This window comes from Macaca fascicularis, chromosome 7 (genome assembly GCF_037993035.2).
Source record: "Macaca fascicularis isolate 582-1 chromosome 7, T2T-MFA8v1.1".
Classification (NCBI taxonomy): Eukaryota; Metazoa; Chordata; class Mammalia; order Primates; family Cercopithecidae; genus Macaca; species Macaca fascicularis.
The window spans coordinates 29,125,016-29,145,010 of NC_088381.1; the positions used below are offsets into that span (position 1 = coordinate 29,125,016).

General features: G+C 39.0%; 1 protein-coding gene across 15 annotated transcripts in view; it reads right to left on the bottom strand.

Moving 5' to 3' along the window:
* Positions 1-19,995, bottom strand: part of ATOSA (atos homolog A) — a 132,151-nt gene that overhangs the window by 89,348 nt on the left and 22,808 nt on the right. For 5 of the 15 annotated variants that reach the window (XR_010588068.1, XM_073995822.1, XM_005559602.4 and 2 more), the window contains exons 1-2: positions 10,305-11,240; positions 9,875-9,991 (exon numbers count right to left, since the gene is read on the bottom strand). Coding sequence is in view for 9 of the 15 variants with exons in the window: in XM_073995822.1 (XP_073851923.1) it covers positions 9,875-9,890 (16 nt within the window). In the remaining 6 variants the exon portion in view is untranslated. Of the gene's footprint in view, positions 1-9,874; positions 9,992-10,304; positions 11,241-19,995 lie in introns of those variants that run through there. The other 10 variants (XR_012414983.1, XM_073995825.1, XM_005559604.4 and 7 more) reach the window with 3 other exon arrangements.

Below are 19,995 nucleotides of genomic sequence, written 5' to 3' on the forward strand. Positions count from 1 at the left end.
GGCTGAAGTGTCAAGATGTCTGCAACTTACACAAGTGGCCAACAGGTATATGAAGATATGTTCAACAATACTAATAACCAGAGAAATGCAAATCAAAACCACAATGAGATACAACCTTACTCAGGTTAGAACGGCTGGAGACAAAAGAAAACAAATGTTGGCAAGGATGTGGAGAAAAGGGGAACAGTTACACATGGCTGAGACTGTAAGTTATTACAGCCATTACGGAAAACAGGACAGAGGTTCCTCAACATATCAGAGATAGAACTACCATATCATCCAGCAATTCCACTACTGGGCATGTATATCCAAAGGAAACGAAATCAGCATGTTGAAGAGATATCTGTACTCTCATGTTTATTGCAGTACTATTCACAATAGCCAAGATATGGAATCAATCTCTGTCCATAAAGAAAATGTGGTACACACACACGTGCATACACATAATGGAATACTATAGAGCCACAAAAGGAATAAAATACTGTCATTTGCAACAACATAAATGAACCTGGAGGACATCGTGTTCAGTGAAATCAGACAGACACAGAAAGACAAATACTGCAAGATCTCACTTTTGTGGAATCTTAAAAAAAGCTGTTATCATAGAAGCAGCGAGTAGAACAGTGGTTTCCAGAAACCAGGGAAGGCAAAGGAGAGAATAGACAGAGGTTGATCAACAGATACAAAGTTACAATTAGATAGGAGGAATAAATTCTGGTGTTCTACTGCATAGTAGGATGACTGAGGATAACCCTAAACTATTGTATATTACAAAATAGCTAGAAGAGGCTTTTGAATTATCCCACCACAAGGAAATGATAAATGCATGAGGTGAGAGATATGCTGAATACCCTGATTTAATTATTACACAATACATATATGTATTGGAACATCATATTGGACCTCATAAATATATACAATTGCAATGTGTCAACTGAAAAAAGTAGCAGTTTGAAATAATAAACAAAAAGGCTTTGCATTAAAAATAGAAAAAATAGACAACAAAACTCCATGTCTATCCATCCCACCCACCTATCCCACCTACTTATATGGAGATACAACAAAAGTTGTAAAATGTTAACAATTAATCTATGAAAAGGTAAATGGATGTTAATCGTAGTATTTCAACTCCTCAGTGGGTTTGAAATTTTTAATTATAATAATGGTACAGCAAGCAAAGTATGGTAACTTAGAGAAACCCTATGGTCAGTTCTTTTATAAAATGAATAATAATTTTTTGTATATCAGCATCCTTCTGTCAAACATACCAAATATGATACAGACCTTTAAAGTTATTTTAAGACCAAAACAAACAAAAAGAAGTTTGTCAATATCAAGGGCTAAAATTGTGCATTCTCTTACTGTTAAAAATTTAAGTAGAAATGGCCAACTAGATAATGATCTCTCTCACAAACCATGATCTCTCTTCACAAAAGAAAATTGCTAATGTGATGGAAAATGTAAATGCATTTTCTAGATGTTAGGATAAAGTTTTATAAATAGCCTAATTTCAGATACTGATGCTAAATTAATTCCATTCAGGAATATACATTTGGTAGAGTGGGAAACCAAAATATGAAAACTTTAAATATTAATTTGTTTATTCCCAAATACAGATTGGTCATGTTCCCAAAAGGGATATGTTTAAGTTTGACCATTATTTAGGCTTAAATATTACTGACAAGCAACATAAGTTATGATTAGATTCCCAGAAGAGACTACCAAAGGTTTCTTAACCTATAATGGCCATCTTGCAGCATCATGGAACAAATCTAAATTCTGGGTCACAGAAGCAGAAGGCCCATGCTCCAAGCACTGTATCAATCCTAGGTAATACTCTGAAATAAAGAAAAAAGCAATTTTGGGCAACATCTCACCGCTCTGTATTTTCCATCAGCCTCTTTCTAGTTCCCACCTCTGCCTCACTCTCCGCCCTGATGCTGCTCTAAACTGTTCATTATGGTCTACTATCACCCAGAAACAGTGGGTTGTGTTCCGAATTACCTACTTTCCCTCTCCCATTGCATCTGCATTAAAGATTGGGTAGTTCAATGCTGGTTTTGATTTTTTTCTATGTGGTTGTATATTTCAGAAGACAAAGTTGAAAGTGACATAATAAGTGTCCATTGATCTTTTATGCTTGTTACAACTAGTTTTCAAAACGGAGTTCTGAAACACTCATTTCCTCAGTGCAGCTGTTCCAAGTTGTGTATTCTTGTTAGCAGAGGAAACCACTTAGCAATCCCTACCCAGTGCTAGGCATATGTTAAGTGCCAAACCATATGTTCTCAGTTTACCTTTCCCACAAGGCTTAAGGTTGATGGTATTAGAGCAAAAAGACAAAACCGTTGTTCAGAAAGGCTGTGTAATTTTTTTCAAGGTCATTTGGCTGGTAAGTGCCGAAGTTAGAATTTCAATCTAAATCCGATCCTAAAAGCTTAGTGTCTTAACTTTTCTTGCATTATAGTACGCTGCTAAAAGGAAACCATTTAAACTAAAATATGACCATCATTTCAACCATCCTTGAAAAATGTATAACTAAGTATACATTTATTAATCCAAGTGAATCTCTAGTTTGGTATAATTTCTGTCAGGATAGCAAGAGGAAACTAAAAGTTATAAAATCCTCATACTGTGTGAATAGCACCAACTAAGATGCAGCTGGCTGTGTTTGGGAAGACCTGGCCCTTTGCTCATCTATACAAATAATCCTGCCCACAGAGTAAATCAGTCCACATTTATATAGCATTTCACAGCTTACTATGTTCTTTGACACATTATCTTAGTTGAAGCTCTCAAGCAACACCCTTGGCCAGCTACATCTTCCAGATAAGAAAACAGGTTTGGGACTTAGTCCAAGAATGGGTCCCAAATCTAAACTATAAATCCTTTGAGTTTTTTTCCTATTACTCTATCCGACTTGTACTTTCTTATACTCATAAACCTGAGGTTTACCAATTTGAACATACAGACATTCTCCCTCTCTCTCAGAAACAGCAACAGGAGCAAATTCAGCACAGGGGGTGGACGTCAGAGAGCTTCTAGCAAATGTTTGTGCATGAATCATCTGTTAGTCAGATGTATATAAACTGGAAACCATTGTCACCAAACGGCTTTTGCCTACTTTGAAGATATTTTATAGTGTTTTAATTCCATAAGATATGATTAATTAAGAAATATAATCTTTATTTTATTTTATTATTTTTTTTGAGACTGAGTCTTGCTCTGTCGCCCAGGCTGGAGTGCAGGGGGGGGTGATCTCGGCTCACAGCAAGCTCCGCCTCCCAGGTTCACTCCATTCACCTGCCTCAGCCTCCTGAGTAGCTGAGACTATAGGTGCCCGCCACCACGCCTGGCTAATTTTTTTTTTTATTTTTAGTAGAGATGGGGTTTCACCATCTTAGCCAGGATAATCTCGATCTCCTGACCTCATGATCCACCCACCTCAGCCTCCCAAAGTGCTGGGATTACAGGCGTGAGCCACCGCGCCTAGCGAAATATAACCTTTATTTAAGTAAGTTATGGACAGTATCCTTCAATGTATTTCCAAAAAATTGTGTATAAAATTGTGATAAGAACCTAACAGTCATTAACTCAAACCAATCCCTAAATTGGCAGAATTTCAGCTGGTATCAGTAAAACAGTCAAAGATTGCTACCCAGCTGCTCCTATTCCTATCTGCTCCACAGACACTGAGACATACAAGTCTTCTTTCATTTAACAAATATGTATTAAACACCTATGCACCTACCATGTACAAGACTGCTTACTAAATGATGGGAATACAGGTGTGAATAAGAGACAAGGTTTCTGGACTCACAAAACTTAAAATCTAGCTGTAGAGACAGACAATAAACAAAAGAAATTACAAAATGTTGTCAATGCTATGAAGGAAATACAGGCTGCTCAGACACAGAATAACAAGGGATATCTCATTTAATAAATTGCAGCAATTAACATTCACTGAGCACTTTAGATAGGGTAGTGACAGAAAACCTCTCTGAAAAAATGACAGTTAAGTTCTATAACAAAAGAATGACATGGAGCCGCCAATGTGATGACTGGGGAGAAAGGCTTTCTAGGCAGCAGGAATTGCGCATACAGGATCCTGAGTGGTAATTAAAAACCTAAAAGGCAGTTAGTGGGGCTGGATATGGTAAACAAGGGGAAGAGATGAGTATCTTTTACATGGAAAGGGAAATATGAGAAATCTCAACTCAAATCATTACTAGGAATTGTGGTATTACACACGGGCTCTTAGTCTAATATTTTTGATTATCTAGGCATTTTTTACCTATTCCATCCTGTTTTACTTAAGTAAGAGTCTGGGCCAGGTGCAATGCCTCACATCTGTAATCCCAGCACTTTGAGAGGCCAAGGCACGAGGATTGCTTGAGCCCATGAGAGTGACAACAGCCTGGGCAACATAGTGAGACCCCATCTCTCAAAATAAATAAATAAATAAATAAATAAATAATAAGACAATTAGCCAGGCATAGTGGTGTGCACCTGTAGTCCCAGCTACTCTGGAGGTTTAAGCAGGATGATCTCCTGATCCCAGGAGTTGGAGGCTACAGTGAATTATGATTGCACCACTGTACTCCAGTCTGAGTGACAGAGTAAGACCCTGCCTCATGAAAAAGAAAAAGTCTTACGTGAAGAGCTATTCTGATTTTTCACCTATTTGAGCCAAGACAGAATTAACTATTAACAAATTGACTTTGGTTTACCTACTAAGAAGTACTGTTTCCAAGTACTACAATTTTGCCTTTTCATTATCGAAAAAAAAATCAGTATTATTAGTCTGAGTTTAATATTTCCAGTTTTTAAAATCCCCAGCCTCAAAAAGGGTGAAAACATTTTCATAATTAGATCCAAAGGCGAGAAAGGCAAAAGAATAAATATAAATATTCTTTAACAACTAATTTTTTTCTACATTTGTTCACAACGCAGAATGCTCAGACCCCATGGGTTTCTTCAGTTCTTGAAGGGAAAATTAATTTTTAAGTCACTCTCCTTATATACACATTTGCCTCTCAGTTCTGCCTTCCAATTATCTTTTTTTCTCATTCTTCAAAGAAATGACAGAGTTTAGTCCACTGAATCATTTCCTTCTTACTGGATGACAGGCAAAAACACAGATGGGGTATTTCTATGTCAACCCCTTTAGTATCTGAATCTCAGAAGTTGTATCAAGCCAGTGATTATTTGACAGCTACTGATGTCAAGACTCATCAACATAAATGGATGAAAGACCAACAGTAGCCAGCTTTTAACTTGAGATCACAGTGAATATACAAAACATGCAGCTGAATTAGCCCCCTTCTTTTGTCTTCCTCAGCTTTCACTAACTGACTGGCTTCTTCTTTAGAAAATGTCCAAAAATAATAGTTTATATTTGAATGCTAAGTGTCAGCCACTGTTTTAAGCACATCACATACATTAATTTAATCCTCAAAATAACCATGAGCTGAGGTACTATTACTTTCCCTATTGTAAAGATAAAAGCTGAGGCAGAGAGGATACACAGCTTTCCAAGATCACAATACTTACCAAATGCCTGTTTTGAGTTTTCCTCAAGTATTTTTAAACCACTTTGGTCCCAAAATCTTATGGTATTTTAACATTAGTTACTGCTACCAGTCAGGGAGCTTAAGAGCATATGCTCAAGTTCACTTCACATTTGAGCATGCCCTTTTATTAGCTGTGTAACCTTGGGTAAGTTAACAAACTTCTCTCTGTGACTCAGTTTCATTTATCCATAAAACAGAGATGACAACAGCATCTATTTCCTTGAGTATCTGTGAGGATTAAATGAGTTATATATGTGAAGTACTTAAGACAGTGCCTGGCACATAGTATGAACAAGTATTAGCTATTGTTATTCATATTATCACCACCACCTCTACCTGGGAATTTAGCAAAAGGCTGCTTTATTTAATCTAGTCAATATTTCTTCTCCAACATCTGCCATTTCTTTTGTTTGACTTACATCAACTAACAATGAACTATTCTTAGCAAGCAATGCACCTAATTGCTTTGCTACATTTTTCTAGTCCTTAACACTTCTTTCCTCCTATTTCACCTGCCTAGGAGTGAATTGTTTGAGGTTAACAGGGTTGCATTATGCTACAGTTAAGTTCATAAACCACTGGAATTCTAAGGCTAATGTCTAAATTTGTAATATAGCCAATATGGAGGAAAAAACTAAGCACTTCTCTGTTTTAACCTCAAAAACAAAAACCCCAAAATAGTGTGGTGTTTTGTTTGTGGAACACATTTTGTACTAATAGTTTTAACTTAAAGATCAATAGCCTACAATGTTTTTGAATATGAATTGTAACAGTAGATTTAAATTACTAATTTATTGATGATTTATTTTATAGGTCTTAATCTTTCATAGCAGTTTTGATAAGCTCAGATATCAAAAATACAAAATTAGAAATACATTTACAACATAACCTAATATGTTTTTAATTACTTCTACACTAAGACCACATTTATTTTTAAATAGAGATAGGGTCTTGTTATGTTGCCCAGGGTGGTCTTGAACTCAAGGTGGTCTCGGTCTCAAGCTCAACCTATCAACCCGCCTCAGCCTCCCAAAGTGCTGGGATTACAGGCATGAGTCACCGCAACAGGCCATGGACCACACTTTAGACTTCTCTTGAAACACCAGGTATTCAATATACACACAGATCTAGAACCAGGTCCAAACTTGTACATCCCTGAGTCAAAGGTGGAATAACATTAAATTTTCCAGCTGCCCAGCTCTAGTCAGCTGTTAACATCACTTAAAAATCTAATTATTTCAGAAAGCTTAGTCCACCCATGTCATCCTTGACATATAGAAGTCATAACTGTAATAGCAAATGACAATATAAAGAAACACATTATACATATACTGCAAGTATCCTTCTGTAGCTTTTATATTTTCTCAGATAACTATATATTGAAAAATTATTAATCTGCTCGAGCCTTAGCAGGTTGAACACTATGAATGCAAAACAAAACAAAATAGCGTTAGGTTATTAAACATTTCATTATTTCTTCTGTTGAGTGTATCTTATAACTGACCAATATATAAGCATCTATAGTGTTTATTTAGCATAATAAATGCTATTATTTATTTAATATCTGCTATGTGCCAAGCACTGTCATATTTCATTCTAACTGTGAGAAGTTGGAATTATTCCCATTTTACAGATAAGGAAACTGAGACCCTTAGAGGTTATGTGATGAAGATTAGAGAGCAAGCAAATAATGGAACAAGTATAAAAACACAAAAGCTTGTGCTAATGACAACATCTAAGACTCATCTTTGGCAGTGTTACCCAAGTAATGTTATATTATTGTTTAAAATTAAATTTTTTACCTTTACAGTGAAATACTATCGACTATTGTGAAATGTAGCTATCATGCTATACCATAACATCTTATTTGAAAATATAGTAGAAACTCCTGATCTTCAGATAATTTTTTCTATTGGCTATCAGTTTGTTTTTATGGAGGGTACAGAGAGCAGAACTGACCAATGCTCCCCATACCTTCCATAAAAACAGACAGTCAATAGAAAAAGAATTAAGCTTTTTTTCCTGACCCCCACCTTAGACTTTTACTGTTAGCCAACCATCACACCCAATCATGTAGGATAAGAGGCTATTATATTTATTTAGAAACTTTAACTCTTTGACGTACAGCTGTGTCCCACGAAACTAGTATCTGAGTCTCTACATTAAAATTCACACTTTACTCACATTCTGAATGAGTAGCTGAGAAGTTCTCCTATTTATGTTCATCTTATAGAAAACTTAGTGTTAAGTATAGTTATCTAATTCTCTAGCTTAGAGACTAAAAGCAGGAAAATTAAAAGGTGGCAAGGATAAATATATTAACAAAAACTATTGACATCCAGGGAACATAAAAATCAGAATAAAAAAGATAGGCTGAGATAGTTTAAACTAGAGACAAAAAAAAAAAACTCAAACCAGAAGCATGAACATTTTTAAAATGTCTCCATATATCATGATTACAACTGAAAATATTTTGACGTTTAAAAAGTTTCAATTATCCAGAAAAGTAATTTATATAGGATAGTTCTTTAGATACCAATGTAGTTTAAAAAAAAAAAAATTAAGTGTAACTGTTTTCTTGTTAAGAGGTGTCCATAACTGTGCCTTTCAAATTGCAGGTCATCATGACCCATTAATTGGTGAAGAAATCAATTCAATGGGTGGTGACAGCAATTTTTCAAAACGTAAAACAGAATAGAAAATACAACACTACATTGCGCACAGTAAGGGTAAGTACATTTGTGAAAAGCTTATTTCAGTATTTCTGTACTAGTTTGCTAAGTAAAAGATTACTTACACAGGTCTTAGTAAAAGACAAAAAAAGCCATGGGTCTAAAGGTTTATGTTATTATTATGGAATATAATCACAATACTAAACTCACAATCCCATCATCTTTACCTGAGAATGCTAAAGAAAGCTACAATTTTTAAGGTGAAAACTTCTTTGGAAATCTTGATGAATAAATTTGTTTGCCCTAAAAATCTGTATCAGTACACAACTAAACATTTTATTGTGTTTAACACTCATTTTGGCTGCAAATACTATTTTAAAAACTGCTTATGACTGTAAAGCAACTTTTCAAAACAATTCAAAATAAATAGTGACTTTGATTTTATTTGCTTGTTTATTCTGAGATTCAATTACTAACCTTGGTGCCATTTTTCCAAAGTCATTGATGTAATCTAAAAATCTAAACTTGGTATATTCTACACAAGGAACCTGCTCATGAGCAATACACTTCCTAATACTTGATACACACATAGCTGCTGCCTAATTGTATATCATAGCCAACACCTAAAACTAATTTAACTCACTGAATTAAGTACGGTTTTCTCCAATTCCTTCTGGTGCATTTCAATAGACCTATTTTACCCAGAGAATTTGTCTAATTACTTTGAAAAAAATATATGGAAAAATAACCAGTTTAATATATATGAATTTTAAAATAAGCATCTAATTCGTTGGATAAATTAATATTTGCAATCCTAAAGACTTGGATTTGGAAGGAAATCTGTCATCTAGTCCAGCCCCCTACCAAATAAAATAATCCCCACTTCACAGTGTTCCTTGGAATCAAACTCATATCTGACGGAAAAGCTCTCACTACTAACCATTATTATATTAACATTTTCTAAAATTGGTTCTTGCCATTAATCAGAAGACTGATTAAACAATTACCTTGAAATCCTTGAAAAACAGTGTATATAATATTCTTACAAATCCTGAAAATACAGGTTTAAAAAGGAAGTGACATTTACTTATCACTAGGGATTTCAGTGGCCCAAACTGTCCATATGCTGGTATACTGAATACTGGAGTACTCTGCAAACTTTTGGAGTTTGCTTAAAGCACAAAAATCAACTAATCAAAGTAGTAATAAAATAATACTTATCAACTCAAAATCTTAAGTTTTCTCTTCATTTTATCAAGTTCACATTCAAGTTTAAAAAGCTTATGAACTTCTTGAAAGCTGAAGTTCATTGACTGCCTAAAAACGAGCAAGTACAACTCTAAAATACCTGTATTGTGGCAACAGATACAAATACCGTTCTTTACTTTCATTTTGAGATACACTAGAATCTCTCTTGAAGCTACTGTTTCAGAAGCACTTTTGTTAAAAAAGCTTAACCTTCTCTTCCATATGCCTTTCTCTACCTCACCAGCTGGAATCTGTCACAAAAACAGATAATTACATATGATACAGAAATAGTTGATCCTACTGCAGAATTAGGTTAACACTTCTAAATTGAGGCATAGAAAAGAAGGGGGTGGGGGAACAAGCCCTACTTAAATAATTTACCTCGGTCTGGCTTCATTTTCACATCCAATTTTCACCCAGAGTGCTGTGAAATGCACGTGTGGGTTCTTTCAACAGGCTCGCCGCTGATTCTACGGCTTCTGCTTCGTTTTCAAAATGCTGAAAGAGATAAAAATAAAATTAATCTGGCCCTATTCTAATACCCGGACCTTGCAAGTAAACTACTGTTAAGTTAGGCCTCTTCCTGGCACCAACTGCGGTGACAGCACCCTCGGCTGGTCTGAAAAAAGCAAAACTCTCTCTGCACCGCCTCCCCCATCTCCTCCGGATCGAGCACCCTCTTCCCTGCCTCTGTGCTCTCCAGGCCAATGTGTCCTTCTCTGACACACAGTCTCTGAACCAAAGCGGGATCTATTTATAACCTGGAGGTACAGGCAAGAAGAAGAAAAAGATTCGAGCAACACAAACTAACCCCTTCGTACAAAAACGCCTCTGGGAACAGAGGCACCTCCGCAGGGCTGGTATGGAAATTCTTCCACCTGGTGCCTGGGCGCAGCCAACTCTTCCAGTCCCCTGCGCCTCCCGAGCGCTCCGCCCGCCCCGCCGGGCCTCACCTGTGTAATTACCCTCTGGCTAGCCTTCCTGCGGCAACCGCGGCCAAGTTTACACAGAAACCCGAGTCACCTCCTCCTGCCCAGCCCCCAGCCCCAAACGAACTCTTCCGGGCTGTCCCGGGGCGACCCTACCAACTCCCAACCAGTCCTCCGCGGCCGGCTCCGGGGGAGGTGTTTACAGCCGGGGGCTTGCCCCCTGCTCTGCGCAGCCCCTTCCGTCCCGCCGCGGCCCCGGATTTCCTTCAGCCCCGCCGCACCGAGCGCCGCGCCTGCCCCTCTCCCTGCCGGAGAGTTGTTTTCATGGCGCTCTCGGGCTGGCCGGCTCCTCGGCTCCCTCGGCCGACCTCTGCTGACTAACTCGCTCTCCTCTCTCGTCCCAATCCCGCCTCCTCTTGGCACTTCTCTCCACCGCTCGCCCAGCGGCTCACATCACACTCCCACCTCAGACCTCAGGCTCCGAGAGGCGCAGGGCCGGCGGGAGCGGAGTGTGGAGCGCAGCGGCCCCAGGGGCTGCCTCAGGGGACCGTGGGGACCCGAGACTACCAGCCCGAAGCGGCTCCCCGGCGCCCCTGTGGCCATCCACCCGCGCCTCAGCCACCGCCTCGCTCCGCTCCCTACGCTCAGCCCCTCGCCCTGCCTGACTGGCACCGGAGCCCCGCGGCCCCCGGGCTTCCCCCGCCCGTATCTCCAGCCGGCCCTCTTGCCCAGAGCTTCTGCCAGCTCCTTGCCCGCCCGCTGTCTCTAGCTCTGGCGCCCGGGCTCCCCGTCCCCCTCGCTCGGCCAGTTCTTTCTCTGCTGTTTGCCCTGTCAAAACACTGCCTGGGTCACGTGTCCCAACAACAGCCAACCCACCCCGCTCGTCACTTCCTCCCCGGCGGCCTCCGCGGCCCTGGCGCCCGGTTGCTATGGCAATGCCGCCGCTCGCCCCGGGGCGCTAGTTTGGGACCGGGTTTTCGGTGCAGGTGCTCGGCGGGTGCGACGGCGCTGGAGATGGCGGCCGGGAGGCACCGGCGGAATACGGGAAGCCTGAGAGGTCCCAGGCACTTCGGCTGCTCCCCCAGCCGGCCCAGGCGCGCCTGGATTCTGAGACTAGGAATCGGAGCTGCGCTATTAGAGCGCAGGGTAACTGGGGAGATGTCATCCAAGGGCCTGCCCCAGACGTGGAGGATAATTATAGTCTCCTCCTCCTCCTCCTCCACACGGGATGCTGGCGCAGAGTTGTGATCGAGCCCCAAGTGGATTGCAGTGCATAATGGAACCCGGGTGTAATGTGGCCGGGACAGGAGGGTGGGCAGCTATGCGGGTCAGGGAGTGGGATAATTTAAGAACAGGAAGCCCACCCCCACCCTAGATTTTCCCAAATCACTAAGGATTTTAGTAGGATTCAGAACCCAAGCTTCCAAGACACTGGCTGTGCTAAAAATAATCTTCATAACTTCTAAAACACTGACTCATGGGCAGGAGGACACTTTGACAGCATGTTATTGTTGGGGAGCTGTAATTTTGTTGTTGTGCTATAGCAATGTGACATGATGACATTTCGTGTTGTGATGTTGTCGTCATTTAAACACAAACAGATGACAAGAATCTGCTGTACTTAAAAAAACCCAATCTTAACAAGCGCTGCAGCTATTAGCTACTCAATCTGTAGACAAAGTACATCTGGGGCATGAGCCCAAATGGAGACAGGTAAAAATTTGCAAGGCTCTTGGTTTCATTAGAAAAAGTTTTTTTTTAGATATAATTTTGCATAAAAGGATCACAACAGGAAAGTACTAGGACAAGTCTAAGGCAATTTTATTTGTGCCTTTCTGTTTTAAATTTTTTTTTTTTTACAATGAGCCTATTATTTTCACATCAGAAGAGTTTTATAAAGTGCAAGATTGACAGTTCTATTTTTTGGGGGGCCTCAGATAAAGTTCTTATGAAAAAAGCATGAAATATTTAAAAAGCAACATTTTCTACTGCTTAGATATGTACAGTAAAATAACATGTACAACTGAAATTGTTAACCTTAACTCCACGATTGTATCTAATCAGAGCAGAGAGAACATTCAGGAGGGTAACATTTCATTTTCTCCGAAATGTTCTGGCATCATGAAGATGAAACTGACAAATGGCAACAGTTCTTTAATCTATAAAATGCTACAAATATTAAATCCCAGTGGATTTGACTTTGATATTATTGAATACTGTATTATGTAGTTTTTAAAAAATGAACTGAAGTTTTACTTGTTCTACAATCACTTTGCAATTAACCTTGGATATGGGAGACAGAACAGTTACAGATAAGCCAAAAACCTAAATTTAGCACAACAGCTGGGACCAAATAACAGCTATTGTAAAAGGCTTACTGGGTGAACAGGCAGCAAAATCTGGTTTAGCTTCTTTCTTCCTCTATCTAATGCAAAAGAGGTAAAAAGATCAGGAAATGTTGAGAGCAGAAGCCAAGACTATTAGTGTGTAGCACAAACTACTCTCTCTTAAATAATTTTTAACAGCACATGTGTAAATGATGATGTCAACATTTGTTAGACTAACCTGAAGTTTTTTTTTAAATTTAGAATCTTAAACCTGTTCAAAAATTTGAAATCATCATGGCAGTAGAAAAAGTATTAAAAAGGTGTATTTCTGACTCATTATTCAAATTGTTTCATTCCATAATATGCATTTACTGAATACTACCTGCTAGGCACATACAAGTCTCTGAGAATATAAACGTCACCAAAACCAGATAGGGTCACTACTCTCAAGGAGCTTACAGTACTATTACAGTTACATGGCCCTAATCGAGTCATATTCTAAAATCTTTGTTTCACCTATAAAATTGAGGTGTTTAGACTCTGACAATAGTTATTGCTTTCTTTTATCTTATGATTATGTAGCACATGTTCAGAATGTTTGGAAATAATGACTTGAAATGGCAATTCACTCTAAGGTGCTCTGTTCACACCTCAGAGCACGTAAGCAGAACAAATGTTGGTGAAGGGTAAGGGTAAGCAAGGGAATCAAGATAGCTGGCAAGAACCTTACCCTCTTTTCATCTGATTTGCTTTCCATTTTGCTTTCCCCTAGGGTTCCGAAGCCATATATGAGTAACTAACTTCAAAAAACGTTAATTCATCTTCAGCAACTCATCTTCATCCCCTCAACTTTTACAGATTTTGTTGAAATGGGTGGTGTCTTATCAATCTGTAATGACTGTCTCTAAGTTCTTTTACTTATTAAGGTGATGAGGATAACTGGTTTGCTCACTTTATGAATACAAGGCTGTTACTATGACCAAAGTCATGGAACCAGTCCAGACTACCAGGATGAGCTCCCCCAGAGCGGGGATTGGTACCTTTTTCTTTCTTGTATCCCTAGCACTTACCAAAGAACTGGATATAAAGTAGGAGCTCAGTGTTAACCTTTGTATTCTCTAATATGCTTTTCTTGTGCATGCCTATCTTCTGCACGTCTAATACTGGCTGGCATTTTCTCCCTAGTGGGATAAAGCTAGAGGTGAGAAATTGGTGGGTAGCACAAATTTCATTTGTAAATGATACATTTTCATTATACTTTTGAGGCAATGTGGCAATGTATACATTATATGTTGTCTCATAATAGTAGCAACCCATTGTGGGTTGAAATGTGTTCTCCCCTCAAAAAAAAAAAAAAAAAAAGAGAGACATATGTTGCAGTCCTACTCTCATCCCCCATCTGTGAATGTGAACTTAGATATATGTACAGTAATGAAGTTAAGATGAGGTGGATCATTAGGGTAGATTCCAAATCCATTGACTAGTGTCCTGATAAGGAGAGGTTTGAAGGCAGAAGACACACAGGGAAGATGACCATGTGACTAAGAAAGAGAATGGAGGTTCTGAATGGTTATGCAAACATGAAGATCTTTAATTCTGTAAAAGTTACAGTAAATGAGTGAAAAGTGTTAAGATCTCTCTAGTATCTTAAAAGAACAACTCTATGACCCACAGCTAGAGGATAATCATGAATAAGTGGTTGAGAATCAAATGAAGATACATTATTTTAAAGATGGTAATCAGTACATCTTATTCACCATGAAATATTGTAGAAATAAAGATGAGTAGAATTAAAATGTATAAATAAATCTGTTCTTGCAAAGATAAAAAAACAAACTGTGTACTTTTAGTACTTGTTGAAACAAGATGAAATGCAAGCTATCTTTTCCATATCTAAATTGTTTCTCATTATCTGCTTAAATTCAGTACAATTAATTTCTAAGAGAAAAATCATGGAGTCATTGCTAAGGCATTGGCTTCTGTAAACAACCCTCTACCTTCACATAAGTTGGTTGTCTGGCTTATTCTTTTTTGAGGTTCCTGTTTGTCTACCCTCTAAAACCACAGGTATAAGGAAGTAAAAATGTATTCTTTCTGGTCCCAGCCTGCATAAGTGTCTCAGGGCTTAGAAACACAAGGGCCTCTAAACTTCAAGGTGGATAAACCTTTAATTAATCTGACCATTTTGCTAAGCTTCTGGAGGTCTCTAAGCCACCAAGACTTAATGTCTTTTTAAAGAATAATAATGGCCGTTTTTCATGACAGTAACTGTGCTCAGCATTTTACATATATTATGTATTTGATCCAAAGAGGGTGATAACTATTTCTCAGATTAGGAAATTGAGGCTCAGAGAAACAAGTAACTTTCCCAAAGCTATACATAATAAGTAGAAGGCAACTGCTTCCTGAATAGGCTCATTTAATTTCTACTATAATATTCTGAAATAAGTTAAATAATTTCAGAATTTTCAAGTGGGTAAATTATGGCTCAGAAATGTTGAGAAATGGTTCTGCATTTAGAATTTAAATTGGTTGCTATACACTTAGGCTTAGTACTTTAAGATAAAAGTTCTAAATCAAATAGCTCTGGTTAGTTTGTTATATGTACACCCCAAAGAGCAAATGGTCATCCTCAGATAATAGCAGCTGTACTTAAGTCATAAGCACTATTCTGAATGATTTATATATTTATTAGTCCATTTAATACAACATCCCTATGAAATATTATCCCTATTTTATAACCAAATAAACAGGAAAGGGCAAGTTAAATAATTTGCCCAAGTTTAAGCAGTTAGGCAGTAGCAGAGTCAGGATTCATACCTAGTGAGCATGACTTGAGAGCATATGTTCTTACCCACTATTTGTTAAGGTCTCTTAGTTTCATTTTCCACCCAAACCCTGCACCTTCCTGACACTGGGCTTCTGCCCTACACGAGATCCCCACCCCCAACTACAGAAACCCTTCTGGACTCTCAGGGCCCAAAGTCTCACCTCACAATGTCTTTTAGAACCCATACACTCACACACACCATCTGTCTTTTTTCTGAACACATATTTATGATCTTAAAACTGCATATTCCTTTTATATTTTAAGGGCAGATGGACTGACTTCCAAATCCTTTGTCTTGTTGAATAGCACCAGCCTAGGCACAAAGATTCAAGGCTGTCACTATTCTCTAGAACTGCCCTGGCCTATACAGTAACTATAGTCATCTGTGGTTATTGAGTGCTTGAAATGTGACTAGTGAAACTGAGAAACTGAATTGTTAATTTTAATTAATTTAAATATAACTTTTCAGCTGGGCATGGTAGCTCATGGCTGTAATTCTGGCACTTTAGGAGGCCCAGTGGGAGGCTTGCTTGAGGTCAGGAATTTCAGACCATCCTGGGCAACATAGGGAGACCATTGTCTCTATAAAAATGTTAAAAAGCTAGCCAGGCATGATGGCATGAGCCTGTAGTCCTAGCTACTCAGGAAGCTGAGGCAGGAGGATCACTTGAGCCCAGGAGTTCAAGACTGCAGTGAGCTATGATTGTGCCCCTGCACTCCAACCTAGGCAACACTGCAAGATCCTGTCTCTAAAAACAAACAAACAAACAAATTTTCAATAATTGAACTCATTTTTAAAGCTAAGTATGCTTGGAACAACTGAGTATATGAATCTAATTTTTTTTACACTTGATCTCAGCCAAAAGGCCAAGAAGTGAATCTAATTTTTTAACTGCAGATTTTAGGAAATCTAAATACAGATCAGATTTTCTTTTTTTTTTTTTTTTTTCCCCCAAATTTTTAAAGTTCTTCCAAGAGACAGGGTCTTGCTCTGTTACTCGGGCTAGAGTGCAGTGGTGTGATCCTAGCTCAAGCAGAGCTCCTGCCTCAGCCTCCCAAAGTGTTGTTATTATAGGCAGGAGCCACCGTGCCTAGCTCCACATCAGGTATTTCTAATGAGAACTGAACCTACAAATTGAAATGTGCCGTGAGTATAAAATATATAGCAGATTTCAAAGACAGTGTGAAAAAAATGTATAATATCCCTAATGATACTTTCAAAATATTGATCACATGTTGAAATGGTAGTACTTGAAATATTTTTAATTTTTAATTTATTTTTATTTTTTTTAATTTTTCTTTCTTTTTTTTTTTTTTTGAGACGGAGTCTCGCTCTGTCGCCCAGGCTGGAGTGCAGTGGCCAGATCTCAGCTCACTGCAAGCTCCGCCTCCCGGGTTCCCGCCATTCTCCTGCCTCAGCCTCCCGAGTAGCTGGGACCACAGGCGCCGCCACCTCGCCCGGCTAATTTTTTGTGTTTTTAGTAGAGACGGGGTTTCGCCGTGTTAGCCAGGATGGTCTCGATCTCCTGACCTTGTGATCCGCCCGTCTCGGCCTCCCAAAGTGCTGGGATTACAGGCTTGAGCCACCGCACCCGGCCTATTTTTTTTTAATTTTTCATTATTCAAATTCATTATTCAAATTCATAATTCAAAAAATTAAAAATATTTTATTTTTAATTTTTCAAAATGTGGCTAATGGAAAATTTAAAGTTACATATGTAGCTTACATAATATTTCTATTTGCTGTGGGACTCAGTGGCTTACCCAGCATCTCAGAAGTCATGTGAAAATCAGCCATGTTCCTCAACCAAGTGATGCCTTTTAGTGGTACAAATTCTGGGCTAAGGAAACTTGCTGCTTGCCCTAATCTTTTCTTTTTCTTTTTTTTTTTTTTTAAATGTGTCATGTGGCATTTAATTGCCCTATCTTATCAAGGGTTCAGCGCACCCTAATGAGACTTGAATGCATCACAAAATGGTAAGGGCACAACCTAGATATAGTAGGAACAATGGTGAACAGCCCTTCTGAAAACAGGCTAGATTCAGTAGAGTTTTTTTTTTTTTTGGTTTTTCTAAGACAGGGTCTTGTTCTGTTGCCCAGGCTGGAGTGCAGTGGTATGATCCTGGCTTGCTGCAACCTCTGCCTTCCAGGCTTAAATGATCCTCCTGCCTCAGCCTCCTGAGTAGCTGGGACTAAAGGTACATGCCACCACACCCAGCTCATTTTTATATATTTTGTTGAAAAGGAGTTTTGCCATGTTGCCCAGGCTGGTCTTGAACTGCTGGGCTCAAGTGATCTGCCTGGCCTTGGCCTCACAAAGTGCTGGGATTACAGGTGTTTGTTTTTTAGAGACAGGGTCTCACTCTCTCACCCAGGCTGGAGTGCAGTGGAATATCTTAGCTCATTGTAACCTTGGACTCCTGTGGGCAAATTATCCTTCTGCCTCAGCCTCTGGAGGAGGTAGGCCTATAGCCACCCACCACCATCACCACTGTGCCCGCTCATTTTTTAACTTATTTGCCAGGGTAGGGCAGAGGAGTTCTCGCTATGTTGCCCAGGCTGGTCTCAAACTCCTGGACTCACTCAAGTGATCTTCCCACCTCAGCCTCCCACGGGATTACACAAATGAGCCACAGCACCCACTTTAGGTTCAGTAGAGTTTTCATAGAAACTAATTTTCTCTTCATACTTGTTAGAGGGTCCCACACAGAACTACCTACCCAAACAGTGTGAGCTATTTTCAGAAGCAGTGATGGGCAGGCTTCACTCTAAGCAGCTTCACTCTTCATGAGCTGGTAGAGATATTGTTTATTATAAATGAAGTTACTGATCCTTTACATCTTTTCATCAGAATATATCAGTTCATTGCATCCTAATGAGAATTCCACAATAGTACTTTTCATGGTTAAAAAGATTTCATACATTGGACTTGAAAAGTAGATATAAACAGCAACAGTGATCTCCATTTCAAAATGTGCAATATAAACTGATCAGGTATTTCAGAAAAGGATTTTTGAACAGAGTTCTACCCTTCAAAAAGATTTGTAAGAGAAATATTTTCTAAGGTTACTGTCTCAATTTAAAAAAGAAAAAGGTTTGTAAGAATGCATAAAAACTACAGAAATTCCCTAACCCCTTTTCACAAATGGGAAAACTCATAATTGAGACTGAAGTCTTCACATGTAGTAGAGCATGATAAAACAACCTGTAGTACCTTTTTGATAAATCCAGTTTCTGCTGCTTCTATCAGAACCTCAAAGCTCAATTAGGCATAGAGAATTCTAGGAGCTATTCCTTTATTTGCTGATTGTATATATCTCAGTTTTCCTTTTGCATTTTCAGATGGGGTCTTGCAGTGTTTCCCAGACTGGTCTCTAACTCCTGGGAGCTCAATCAGTCCTCCTACCTCAGCCTCCCTAGTAGCCATGGTTAAAGGCAAGCTCTGCTATGCCTGGCTCTCAATAATTTCATGCTGCCATGCTTCAGAGAAAAGAGAACATTAGCCTTCTTATTTCAAATTGCACAGGCAAATTCTTTACCTGCAATTCAAAATAATTGGTCTTTATTTCCAAAATGTCATTTCTGTATAATGTAAGTTTAATTCAATTCCGTATTCATTGAACTTTGTATGGCAAATACTTTGCTGGGCCCTAGAAATACAGAGACTAGAAAAGGAAGTGTTTACCCCAAAAAGCTCTATCAATCTAGAAGGGAGACAGTCATGTTAATAAATAATTGCAGTTTCGTTTGATAACAGCAAAAATATTCATGCATAAGGAAAACACGTGGCACAAAGAAGGAAAAGTTAATTCTCTCTAGGAGAGGAGGCTGCTAAGGAAAGAAAAGAACATATTAGCTATATTTTGGAGAATAAAGAGTGAGGTTGACAGGCAAAGTGGGGTAGGATGGTGGAAGCTATTCTTCACAGATGAAACAGCATGTCACTGAGGCATGTTAGAACATATCAAGATGCCGTTTTGGAAGGTCAGTTTCAAGAAGGTTAAACATAAGCAATAGGTACAGCATTAGAGAGAGGTTTTGCTTCTGTGTGTGTGTGTGTGTGTGTGTGTGTGTGTTTTGGCATTAGCCCCAGTCTTCATTCCTCCCCACATCCATGCCTTTGGCAGGTAACTGCAGTCCCTCCCACTAATAGGTCAGAGTATATGTCCCAGCTCTTGGTTCAGCCACATAAATTGCTCTAATGAAGAGAATGAGGCTGAAGGGACAGTATACTAGCTCTGAGCTAAATCTTAAGAAATCTTGCCTATTTCCTCTGTTGTTGTCTCTGCCATTACCATGAAAAGCAGATGCCTGGGCTAACCTGCTGTTCCCAGGAGAATAAGACACATGGAAGGGACTGGAACTGACTCACACATCAACCCAACTTTGATTAGCAGAACCATCATGGCTGACCCA